Below are 13,006 nucleotides of genomic sequence, written 5' to 3' on the forward strand. Positions count from 1 at the left end.
ATTTTCCAGGACAGGAACAAAGAGCCCGCATCTCATCTGTAGCCCCAAGAAAGCCTCGACCTGTGAGTCCACACCCATGGGAGAAAAAAAGAAGAAAAAGGGCCAGTATGAAAACAGAGAATGGAATTCCCAGAAAAAGGAATGGCAGAATTACTGGAGAAGGAGTTTTAAGAGTGTGTGCGGGAAAAGGAGAAAGAAATTAGGGCAGGAATCTGCCCCGAGCACCTTCAGACATCCAGGGGAATCTTATTTGGCCAGACCCAGGAAGGTACTGCCTTGTAAGAATTCTATGAGTCAAAAGCAGACCCAAAAAAGGTGGACCATAGACCATCGTGGCTAGCACAGTGAAACCTCATCTCTATTAAAAATACAAAAAATTAGCTGGGAGTGGTGGTGTGGGCCTATAATCCAGCTACTTGGGAGGCTGAGGCAGGAGAATTGCTTGAACCCAGGAGGCAGAGGTTGCAGTGAGCCGAGATCGCGCCACTGCCCTCCAGCCTGGGCGACAGAGCGAGACTCCGTCTCAGAAAAAAAAGGTGGACCACAGAGCAGGCTGTATACAATGTATTTGCTACCCTATGATACAATAAAACAAAGCGTAATCCCAGGGGTTTTGCCCAGGGTAAAAACTAAAAACTAAAAAGAAACATATCACAATGTCATCATGTTTGGGAAATAGGACTAGACTATTTCTTCATACCCTTTTTTTTTTCACACACACACATGCATTACTGTTACAAAGCAGTAATAACAAATAATTCCACAAATTAGAGACTGGCGTTAACAATGTTTCTCTGAAAATTGCTCCATCCTAAGAGAAATACATTAGGGTTGCCAGATAAACTACACTACTTTGGACATATTAAAAAAAAAAAAAATTCTTGTTTATCTGAAATTCCAATTTAACTGAGTGCCTTGTAGTTTTATTTGCTAAATTTGGCAATCTTAAGAACAAGGCTAGTTGCTGTCTTAACCAATTAAGAAGGATTTAGAAGAAATAGTTTGTATTAGTTTAATTAGCTTTCTTTCCTCCTAATGGCTAGATTAGTTTGCTGACAATGGAAAAATGGAATTCTGACTTGGGGAAGGGAAGAAAGTGGGTGGTAATGTTGAAATAGCCCCGTTGCTAGGGCTGTTGCTGCTATAATGGTTTTCAGGGTAACAAGAGCTGTTGTTATAAGAGCTGGTGTTATGAGTGAGAGAGAAGGGGCTTCAGGAAGCAGAACGGAGGAGCATGGAAAGGGTGGAAGAACGCCAAACTCACATCTAATTCACTCCACCATTTTGCTGGGACCCTCTAGGTAAAAATGCTGCAACCACAGGGTAACTCTACATGACTAAAAGTTAAGTCATGCCATGGTGAATTTCAGAAAATTAAAATAATTCTTTGGTATAACCAGTTCAAACACAAAAGTTAGCTGTGAGGAGCATAGTGGGGTTGGCTTTCAGAAAATTATGTTTTACATATATATGTGTATATATGTGTGTGTGTGTGTATATATATGTATATATATGGTGTCTCTTCAGGATTTTGAAAATGACGTCACTGAATTTAACCAGAAAGTAGAAGATCTTGACCGAAGACTGGGGACTATCTTTATTCAAGCTTTTGATGATGCACCTAGCTTGGAGCATGCCTTTAAGGTTTGTGTAAATGGGGCAAGAGCCACTCTGTCCTGGATACTCCCCTAGCCCTCATCAGAGGATGATATGGATACCTTTCCAACTGTTCTGTTCCTGCAACTATTGATTATTCTTATTAATCTATTAGAGAAGGATGTGGGAATCCTTCTCAAGAAAGTGTACAGAACTGGGATTCTCAGGCTGAGTACTTATGCTTTCCTGAAAATGTAACAGTGTAAAAATACTTTTAAGAGGAATTTCAGCAGTGATCTCTTCAGGTGCCACACCATCATCAGTAGGGAAAGCGTGACCGTGCAGTACCATGGCTATTTAACCATGGTTGCTAGATTGATTCAATCTAGAGCAAACCACCTCCCAGGTAATGAGTGATAGGTTTCAGGCATCGACCACTGGAATAAGAAGATTTTTGCTCTTACCATATCACGCTCAGATCAGGTAGTACTAAGTGTATGGAGGAGAAGTTTTAGGACAAGGCATAGATGATGAGTAGGTAAATGACTGCACAGCTGAAAGCGCTGCATCGTGAGACATGAAGACTCGGTGGAGCATGATATGTCTTCCACCAATCAACCAAGAGGCTTATTCTGGGCTGGGCACGGTGGCTCACGCCTGTAATCCCAGCACTTTGGGAGGCAGAGGCGGGCGGATCATGAGGTCAGGAGATCAAGACCATCATGGCTGACAGGTGAAACCCTGTCTCTACTAAAAATACAAAAAAAAAAAAAAAATTAGCCAGGCATGATGGCAGACGTCTGTAGTCCTAGCTACTCGGGAGGCTGAGGCAGGAGAATGGCCTGAACCTGGGAGGTGGAGCTTGCAGTGAGCCGAGATCACACTACTGCACTCCAGCCTGGGGGACAGTGAGGCTCTGTCTTGGGAAAAAAAAGAAAAAAGCTTATTCTGTAAAATTTTAAGGGTTCCACTAGTTGGTGGAAGAAGTTACAAGAAGTCACAGTGTGGTTCAGTAGAGGAAAGAGATTTCTGTCAAAGCTGTTTAAGATGGAATGGACTTCTTCAGCTAGTAGTTCAGTTTCTGGGCACTGAAAATATTCAGACACAGGATCTGTGATGGGTGGGACAATTGTAGAAGAGGCTTCAACCCTGGATGGATGGATCTGTGCTATTCTAGAATATTTGGTAACCCAAATGCGGCAGGCTCCATTAGCCATTGAGTATATATGTATATGTAACCTTTAATAAATACCGTAATTCACATTGGAAGGCTTTTGAGATTCCCCTCTCCAAGCGTTTGATCCAATTCCAGTGAAAGGGCTTGTCTGTGTCCACAGAATGGTCATGTATGCCATTATCTGTGAGGGCTCATTGAAACTCTGCTGCTCAGGTCACTTGTGGGGCTGAAACTCCATCCGTGCACTAAGGATGCCCAGCCCTACCCATCATATAGATCCCTCTCCACCAGAGATGTTCAGGAGTCTTCAAGGGATGCCTCACGAGTATTCTGAAGTCACCTTGAAGTCTTTGAAATCACGGCATCTGCTACATGTCTACAGACCCCCTTTCAATTTTATCTGCCAAGAACGGTGCTTGAAGGAGTCTTGCCATTGCTTTTCTTCTGATGGTCCCACCATGAAAACATCTCTGTGTGGTTCAAGGGCATGCCTCTTTGGGTTCAAAAATTCCAATCCTTGAAATTTTATGGTAGAGTAGGGTTCTGGGCAGAAGTAGAGGGAGACCTTCCCTCCACTGACGCAGCACTGCTTGTACCCAGAGTTTCAGAGGGCTCATAAAAGCAGATGATTTATCTTCTGACCTTGACTCCTCTTCTCAGCAGAGTTTCCAACCCAGCCCATGGAAACTAGTAGGAAAACCATAATCCTCCGATCCCTTCTGCCTACTTTGTTTCTCTCTTTTTGGTGATCTCACCAACAAGAAACTAAAACCCTTCCTTTATCCCCAAGCAAAAGCAAAATCTCCAATGGACATAAGCTTATGCAGAGAAGAACTTTTCAAGCCTGGGGAGTAGGGACCAGAGAAAGTACCTGACTCTGGATCCCCTGCTGCTGCTGTAAGATCATCCAACTACTAGGTGGCCCCTCAGTGGACATGAATCCATGAGAACATCCAGGCCAAGGACTGTGAATAGAGGGTGCAGGCTGGCCATGGTGGTCCCTCAGTGCACATACCTGTACTTCCTTAACAGAAGATGGGAGCCACAGAACTCGGTGGAGTCTGGCTCTCTTATGCTTCCATTGAGGCAGAGCTACTTTTTACCATCTCCAGAGATCTGGGTGATTGTTTTGTGGAAGAAAGTGTGACCCTAGATCCTCCCCAATGGAAGGCTTTTTAGCACCTTTAGAGAGTCCTTAGAGTGCCTTGGAATAATTTAGGAAATCCAGTCAAGCTATCAGGTCTGGAAAACATCTGGCCAAGGACCCCATATTTGGCCTTTCTCCATATGTGGTCATTCTGCATAACATGGCCTGGACACCTCAGACTTCTAGGAGCCATCTAAGATTATGAGCTGATGCCAACCAGCTCCTAGAGCTTGCACTCCCTCCAGGTTTTGGATGCCAGTGAAGCAAAAAAAAAAGGCCCAACCTGCAATAAGGAGGTAGGATAAAGAGCATAGGGTCTTAGACAAATGCAGACTGTTCAGCTTCCAGTTTTAAGACATGTGGATGTAATTTTACATCGTGTTTCTCATGTTCTTTGACTTAAAGCAAGGGTTCCAATTTTTTTTTTACAAAGATCAGAGAATAAATATTTTAGACTATGGGTACACGTGTTTTCTGTCACATCCTCTTTTTCATTTTATTATTTATTATTTTTATGTATTTATTTTTAAGAGAGTCTTGCTCTGTCACCTCGGCTGGAGTGCAGTGGTGTGATCTCAACTCACTGCAACCTCTGCCTCTCGGGTTCAAGCGATTCTCATGCCTCAACCTCCCAAGTAGCTGGGGTTACAGGCACACGCCACCATGCCTGGCTAACTTTTTTTTTTTTTTTTTTTTTTTTTTGGTATTTTTAGTAGAGACGGGGGTTTTGCCACGTTTGCCAGGCTGGTCTTGAACTCCTGGCCTCAAGTGATCTGCCTGCCTTGTTCTCCCAAAATGCTGGGATTATAGGCATGAGCCACAGTGCCCAGCCCGCTTTTTAATTTTTTTTAATTCTTTTTTTAAATGCAAAAACCATGCACTGACGCCATGGGCCAGACTTGGGCGGGTTTGGCTGCCTGTTGCTGTACTTTGTCATCCCCTGGCTTCAAGCACTAGGTGGAGATGAGAGGTTATCATGGAAGGCACGCTTAGAAGCAGAGTATTGGTATATCCTAAATATAACTGAAGTCCCACATGGCCTCATCTCAGAAAAGCATCACAATCGAAGAAACACAGTCCAGGAGCCAGAAAGTAATTACAAGCATTTCACATCTTGATTTTGCTGCTCCAGGAAACACTGAGGGATTAGGGCAGTTTGAATGCACCGGAACACGTCTTCAGAGCAAGCTTAGCATCACCGCCATTCTCAGGGTACCTGCGCTCAGAAACTATTTCCTTGTTCCCATTCTCAAATTTTAGCCCTTCAAATTCTCCCCAACATCCAGCTTACGTAGCAACTTTTTCTGTTCCATCATCACCTTCTTTCTGTTCTAGGTTTTTTTTTTTTTTTTTGAGACAGTGTCTCGCTCTGTTGCCCAGGCTGGAGTGCAATGGCACGATCTTGGCATCTTGGCTCACTGCAACCTCCACCTCCCAGATTCAGGCAATTCCCTGCCTCAGCCTCCTGAGTAGCTGGGATTACAGGCACCCGCCACTACGCCCAGCTAATTTTTGTATTTTTAGTAGAGACGGGGTTTCACCATCTTGGCCAGGCTGGTCTTGAACTCCTGACCTCGTGATCCACCCTCCTTGGCCTCCCAAAGTCCTGGGATTACAGCCACCGTGCCTGGCCTGTTCTAGGTCTTAATTATGTAGCTCAACTTAACCTTTCTGGGATCTTTAGTTGTCCCTTTGTTTATTGGTTTATCCAGATTCTTGTGCCAAGTAGAGCTGGGGGTAGGTAACTCAGCAGACAGGAATTCTCTGTCAGAAGCAAAAGAGAGGAGAAAGACTATGAATATCATCCACATATGAATAATTACTGGTCCAGTTCCACAATAACACTGTTCACTCTTCTTACGTTTGTAGGCATATGAAGGAAAAACCAGAGCACTGGATATGTATGACCACTGAAAGGTTTAATCTGTGATTTATTTTTCCTCTTTTTCCTCCACCTTCCCTACAGCTGCTAGACATAGCAGGAAACCTCCTTGAAAGACCACTGGTAGCGAGGGATACATCTGATAAATACCTGGTCCTCATCCAAATGTTCAACAAAGATCTGGATGCAGTGAGGATGATCTACAGTCAGCATGTCCAGGAGGAAGCAGAACTTGGTAGGCTTGTTAAAGGGGATTTTGATGGGGACGTTCTGTTACTGGGAAGAAGCAACACATTCCTCTTGTATTTGTTAAATGTCCATGTATAGATCCATATATTCTCAAAAAAGAGCAAGCACAACCTTCTTGCTTGAAATTCCAGACCACCTTGGGTGACCGGGGAGCTCTCTGAACTGTGGCTTTCCCTGTTTCTGGGGCTGAGATTGGCAGGCTGACCCAGCGTGGTGCAGTCTTGACCGCCTCTGTTCAGCTGAGACCTTGGCATCATGTATGAGTTGATCCTTGATCAGTGTTGCTACACTGACTAATCTTCAACACACCTCCATTCCAAAATAAATGTTTACATGCCTGAGAAAATTTCTTATGCCTTCCAATGCCATAGCAACCATGCTTCTGGTGGGAGGAACCAGCAGGAGCCCTCCAAAGGGCAGTACTGTGCCAAGGCGTGATGTCTCCATTTTTATTATGATGCTTAGAGTCAAAACAAATGCATTTCAGTTTTACATACATTTATTGAATCCTTACTACATGCCAAACATGCATGTGGGTATTGTATACTGTGGCAGGTCAAGGTAAGGGATAAAAGCTCGACTTGAGCTATAAAGAATGGTAACAAGCTGGGAGCGATGGTGTGAACCTCTAGTCCTAGTGCCTCAGGAGGCTAAGGCGGAGGATCACTTGAGTTCAGGAGCACGAGGCTGCAGAAGCTATGAGCCTGCCACTGCACTCCAGCCTGGGTGACAGAGACAGACCCTGTCTCTCAAAATAAAATAAATAAGAAACAAATAAAATACATTCCTATAGTCAGTCGCACAGTGCTCTGCATATGGTGGGTGCTCAATAAGTGGTTATTAGACTGAATGGCCTCTGGCATCTGAAAAATGATGCCATTTGGAAGAAATAAATTACTGACTTCTTATGATGAAAAGAAAAGAAAGAACAAGAGACTAAAACCCTTCTTTCCTCCCCAAGCAAAGATGCATCGTGGCTGGGAGGTTCGAGGGCAGGTTTATGTAAAAGGTAGTCTTGAGCTGAGCCCTAGAAGTTGGGAGATCAACAGTAAAGGAGAGGAGGCAAAGGCCTTCGGAGAAGACATGAGAGGATACGGAAGGTGATCAGCTGGGCCTGCCTGTAGCCAAACAAGGTGTGCGGAAGACACCCCGTCAGCCGCGGCATTTGGGGTCAGCTTGGGAAGTGCTCAGAGTGCTGGGTTAAGGAACTTGGAATCATGATCGAGGGTATGGGAAATTATCAAAGGCTTTTAAGTAGCTGAGCAACAGGATCACTCTGCTTGCTAGTAGGTTTCATGGTGAGGTCATCAAGAATCGCCACCACTTGGAAGTCATTCCAAGAAAATCCATTGACCAAGCTTTATGTGGGATCATCCCCATGACTTCTTATGGTCAGATACAGAGTTTGAAAACTCAAATGTCTTCAGAAGCTATAGTGGTAACAAATGACCACGACCTTAGTACCTTAAAACACCACCACCCATCTTTCAGCTAACAATTCTTTTTTTTTTTTTTTTAGATGGAGTCTGGCTCTATTGCCCAGGCTGGAGTGCAGTGGCACGCACAATCTCAGCTCATTGTAATGTCCACCTCACCAATTCAAGCGATTCTCCTGCCGCAGCCTCCAGAGTAGCTGGGATTACAGGCACCTGCCACCACGCCCGGCTAATTTTTTGTATTTTTAGTAGAGTCAGGGTTTCACCATGTTGGTCAGGCTGGTCTCGAGCTCCTGACCTCATGATCTGCCTGCCTCAGCCTCCCAAAGTGCTGGGATTACAGGCATGAGCCACTGTGCCCGGCCATCAGCTCACACTTCTGTAGGTCAGGAGTCCAGCATGGTGCATCTGGGTTCTCTACTCAGAGAGAATTCCAAAGCTGAAATCAAGGTGTTGGCCAGGCTGAGTTTGCATCTGCAGGCTCTGGAGGAAAAATCCACTGCCATCCTCCTTGCTGTTGGTAGAATCCAGTCCCTCATGACTATAGGAGTGAGGTCCCCATTTCCCGTTGGCTGTCAGTCAAGGGCCACTCTTAGCAACTAGAAGCCATCTGCATTCATGACCATATAGCCACCTCCATCTTCAAGCCAGCAACAGGACGTTAAATCCTCTTACGCATCAAATCTCTGCCTTCCTCTCCTGCCACCAGCCAGAGAAAACATTCTGCGTTTAAGGCCTCACCTGATTAGGTCAGGCCCAGCCAGGGTCCTCTTCCTCCTGCCATATGACATAGCATGACCACAGGAGTGAGGTCTCATCATAGCCACAGTTTCAACCCATGCTTAAAGGGGAGAGGATTATGCGAGGGTGAGGGTCACTGGGGGTCATCTTAGAGTTTTGCCTATCATGGAGGACAAGCCGGAAATGAAAATCATGGATCTGGACTGAGCATGGTGACACCAGGGAAGGGTGGTACGCGTGGTGAGATAAAGGAAGTGGCCACTTCTCTAGTCACTAGTTAGAAATGCCAGCAGATTCTTGCTAATCTTGTCATTTTCCCCGAGAAGCTGGGAAGTGAGATTCTTTAAAAAGTGAAACCTCACATTTGTTAAATCTTGACAACTAAATATAAGCAGACAAACCCAATGCCTGGGCTAACATAAGCATATCTAATCTGTGCTGACTCGAGTCCAGGGCTTCATAATCCATATGGCCTGCCTCATTCATCATCTTACGGAATTCTCGCAGGAACCCTGGAAGTTAAGCAGGGAAGATATTATTCCCATTTTATGGATGTGAAAATTGAGACCCAGAGTGATTGAGTTGTCTGTTTAAGAGAGTGTTTTAACCCTGACTTTCCAATTAGAGTCATCTTGAGAGCTTTTAAAAAACACTCAATGGTGGCCGGGTGCAGCGGCTCACGCCTGTAATCCCAGCACTTTTGGGGGTCGAGGCGGGTGGATCACCTGACATCAGGAGTTGGAGACCAGCCTGATCAATATGGTGAAACCCCATCTCGACTACAAATACAAAAATTAGCCAGGTGTGGTGGTGGGCGCCTATAATCCCAGCGACTTGGGAGGCTGAGACAGGAGAATCACCTGAACCTGGGAGGCAGAGGTTGCAGTGAGCCAAGATTGCACCACTGCACTCCAGCCTGGGCAACAAGAGTGAGACTCCTTGAAACACTCATGGCTGGGCCCCTCCCAGAGCAATGATATCAGAATAGCTTAGGCAGAGTACCCAGGTCCCCTGTGGTTGAGAGTGTTCATCCCAGGGTCATTCTTTCTTCCTGTTTATGTGCTCCCAGGGTGACTTTAGTCTGGAGATAATGGGGCAAAAGTGGAGGACCTGGCTGGAGGCGTTTGCCGGGTGGAGAGGGCTGAGGTGCTCTAGACTCATTTCGGTCTGTCTGTGCCATGTCCCCAGGGTTCTCACCGGTGCACAAGAACATGCCCACCGTGGCCGGCGGCCTCCGCTGGGCACAGGAGCTGAGGCAACGCATCCAGGGTCCTTTTAGCAACTTTGGACGCATCACACACCTGTGAGTATTGTGTTCCTGAAAGACAGGTTTGTCTTGGGCTGCTGTTCCTGCTCTGGAATCCGAGTGTTGTAGAAATGCAACCCGCTTAACAAAGGCGAGAAAATCACCTTCCTTTCCTTCCATTTCCAGCAAGGGATTAGACAGCTATTGGCCAAGCAGTCATGATATTGATGCATTTGGACTTACGGGCAGGGCCCTTGGTGTGAAGTGAGGTGTAACTGGCTGACTCCTTTTACTCCGGGGGATTCGTTTCTGGAGGACAATGAGCCAGGGATTTTAAGCTCTGTGGAATTCTTCTACACGTCTCCCTTTGATACCATGTCTCCTTGCTGCTGAGACCACTGGAAAATAATGAAGTATGAGGTCTCTGTCCATATTGGGACAACCCTGGGAAACCTGTTAAAGATGCAGGTTCCAGGGCCTCACCTATCACTGGCTAAATCTGAATCTGGCGTGGGCTGGGAATCTGCCCCTTCAGCAAGCTCCTCCTCTGATTCTGATGGTGACCAGGTTTGGAAACCATCAGCTTGCTTCATAGCTGAGATTAGAAGCTGAGATAGAAGCATCTCAGCTGCTAATTGTGATATTGTGTTTAAGACGCTGCCTGAGGAAAGGCAGTGTTTCTCTGATCCCTCTTTCTAGAAGACTTAATCTTGCTGAGAGCACACAGACTTTGGAAAACACAACAGAAGGAAAGGAATCAAACTCTGACCGTTGGACTCACAGGCGTTTTGGAGTTAGGAAGAGCCTTAGAGACCCTCTGGTCTGGCCCAAGTGGGAAGACTCAACACCGGCAGAGGCCAGACGAAAGGATGGCCAGGGTGGGGTCTGCAGGGGGCCACCAACACCCCACTCCAGCATTGCCAAGCAGAAAAGCAGACCCAGTGTGAGCAATCTCCTGACTGGTGGAGATAAGCTGGAAACTGGATTTTAGAGTTGGACATCCAATTTTCCAATGATCAAGGATTCCATTTTTTCTCAAACTGCGCAGATCTAACAAAGCATACCTGTGAGGCCGGTGTGCCCTGCAGGTGACCCATCTGCAACATCTGCTTGGGTCTAGGTGAGATCTTTGTTTTCAGATGAAGAAATGGAGGAAATGAAGAGAGAAGTGAGGTGACTTGCCCAAGGTCCTAGAGACAGCCAAAGAAAGAACTGGAAGAAATGCCTGGTTCTCCAGGCTCCTAATCCAGAATGCTTCCTGGGGACCCCCAGCCCTGGAAATTTGGTGGGGAGTAGCTCTGAGCCCTCAGGCATCTCAATCAAGCAGCAGAAGGCAGAAGGGAGAAGATAGGTGAATGGGGTGGGGAGGGATGCCAGGGCTGCCCCTGGAACGTGGACTGCCGCAGCTGTCACAGGTCTGGTTCCCAGGAAGGAGACCTATGATGTGTGCAGGAATTTATAGAGAGCCTTTCAGGAATCGCACCCATGAGGGAGGGAGGGGGAACAGATTAGGCAGAGAGAAGTTGAGCTGCTGAGCTGTAAGAAAGTCGCAATGGGTGTCTCAGCCGGTCCTCCTCGGAGCTTGGGCCCTTCAGAGCTGTTCTGCCTCTGTACCCCCACATCAGCTGGTTGGATGTGGGCTTTCCTGGGGAGGGGCATGACCTTTGGGCCAGGCAGCTCTCTTTGGCCAAGGCTGTTCCCAAAGAGGGAGGCAGTGGTGCTTCCACAGCAGCCAACACTCCTGGCTGGAGGGGACAGGGCGAGGCAGGGTTTGAAGCAGGGAGGTTTGGAGGGGTACGAGGGCTTGGTCCCAAGAGGGAATCTGGAAGGTACAAACAGAGACCTCTATAATTCCCGTGAAAACTCCCACTTGTTTTAAAAATGAATTCAAATGTTTATTACGGGCCAGGTGCAGTGGCTCACGCCTGTAATCCCAGCACTTTGGGAGGCTGAGGCGGGTGGATCACCTAAGGTCAGGAGTTTTCGACCATCCTGGCCAACATGGTGAAACCCCATCTCTACTAAAAATACAAAAATTAGCTAGGCATGGTGACAGATGCCTGTAATCCCAGCTACTCGGGAGGCTGAGGCAGGAGAATCGCTTGAATCCCGGAGGCAGAGGTTGCAGTGAGCCAAGATTGCACCATTGCACTCTGGCCTGAGAAACAAGAGCGAAACTCCGTCTCAAAAAAAAAAAAAAAAAAAAGAGTATATTCTGCTCTATAGTAGGTATTGGTTGGTTATTGAAAATGTTTTAGATTCCTCACCATGAAGTGACATGGAAACTGTAGGAATTTCACTGTTCTTATTCCTGTGACTTCCCACTCGGCCACACACCCATGGGAGAAGCCTCACTCTGCTCTGGCCTCATTCTTTTCTAGATACAAAACTGAGACCTGGGGTTGGGGCCTGTGGGGCTTGTGGAAATCACACAGCTTGGGAGGAGAAAGCGCCCAAGCACATTCCACCTCTCCTTGCTGCCTGGCAGATGCATCTGCCATTTCATCACGGAAGTGAACTGAGTAATTGAGAGGGGAAAAATGCCACCAAATTCATTGCTTTCTCTGCAGGCACTAGGGCTTCTGTGGAAAGCTCGAGGGATCTGGTGAAGAAATCCTTTGTTGGGCCGGGAGCAGTGGCTCACGCCTGTAATCCCAGCACTTTGGGAGGCCAAGGCGGGCAGATCACGAGGTCAGGAGATCCAGACCGTCCTGGCTAACACAGTGAAACCCCGTCTCTACTAAAAATACACAAAAATTAGCCAGGCGTGGTGGGGGATGTCTGTAGTCCCAGCTATTCAGGAGGCTGAGGCAGCAGAATGGCGTGAACCCGGGAGGCGAAGCTTGCAGTGAGCCGAGATCACACCACTGCACTCCAGCCTGGGCAACAGAGCGAGACCCTGTCTCCAAAAAAAAAGAAAGAAATCGTATGTTGGTTTAAAGAGCAAATGGATTAGTAAGCTGCCTCTTTGCCAGCAGGACAAACAGAAACAAACCTCCGCATAGTTAGTGTGAAGGTTTTGAAGAATTAAAGATACTTCACCAATTTTTTCCAGGAGCTGGACTTTCATTAGTGTTGCAGCAAGTGTCAAAACCAGTAGGTAACGGTACCTCGAGCCACACTCTCTTCTGTGGTCCTTAGCATTCCTGCAGAAGCCGCCGTGTGTGTGTGTGTGTGTGTGTGTCTGTGTGCACTTGTGTTTACGCATGTTATATGTACATGCATGTGCACTGTCACGTATGTGCATTACATGTGCACGTTTCAGGGGTAAGAACTGGGAGGGACACTCATGTAAAAACGCGAAGAAGTGGTAGTGTTTCAGATCAGGTGTTCCAGATGGATTTCAGAAAAGGAGAAACATATATTTAAATATATAAAAATCATTTTAATATACATGTACCTACATAGATATTTACCTGGCATATAGTGTTATAGACAATCATGTATCACTTACACAATGGGGTTATGTTCTGAGAAATATATCCTTAGGCAATTTCATCATTATGTGAATATCATAGAGTGTATTTTCACA

General features: G+C 46.4%; 1 protein-coding gene across 1 annotated transcript in view; it reads left to right on the forward strand.

Moving 5' to 3' along the window:
• The window catches only part of DNAH9 (dynein axonemal heavy chain 9), a 372,533-nt gene that overhangs the window by 32,565 nt on the left and 326,962 nt on the right, over positions 1-13,006 (forward strand). Inside the window, exons 8-10 of the mRNA XM_008010391.3 lie at positions 1,528-1,644; positions 5,887-6,037; positions 9,417-9,531. Of these exons, the coding sequence (XP_008008582.3) occupies positions 1,528-1,644; positions 5,887-6,037; positions 9,417-9,531 (383 nt within the window). The remainder of the gene's footprint in view (positions 1-1,527; positions 1,645-5,886; positions 6,038-9,416; positions 9,532-13,006) is intronic.

This window comes from Chlorocebus sabaeus, chromosome 16, assembly GCF_047675955.1.
Source record: "Chlorocebus sabaeus isolate Y175 chromosome 16, mChlSab1.0.hap1, whole genome shotgun sequence".
In the NCBI taxonomy this organism is placed as follows: domain Eukaryota; kingdom Metazoa; phylum Chordata; class Mammalia; order Primates; family Cercopithecidae; genus Chlorocebus; species Chlorocebus sabaeus.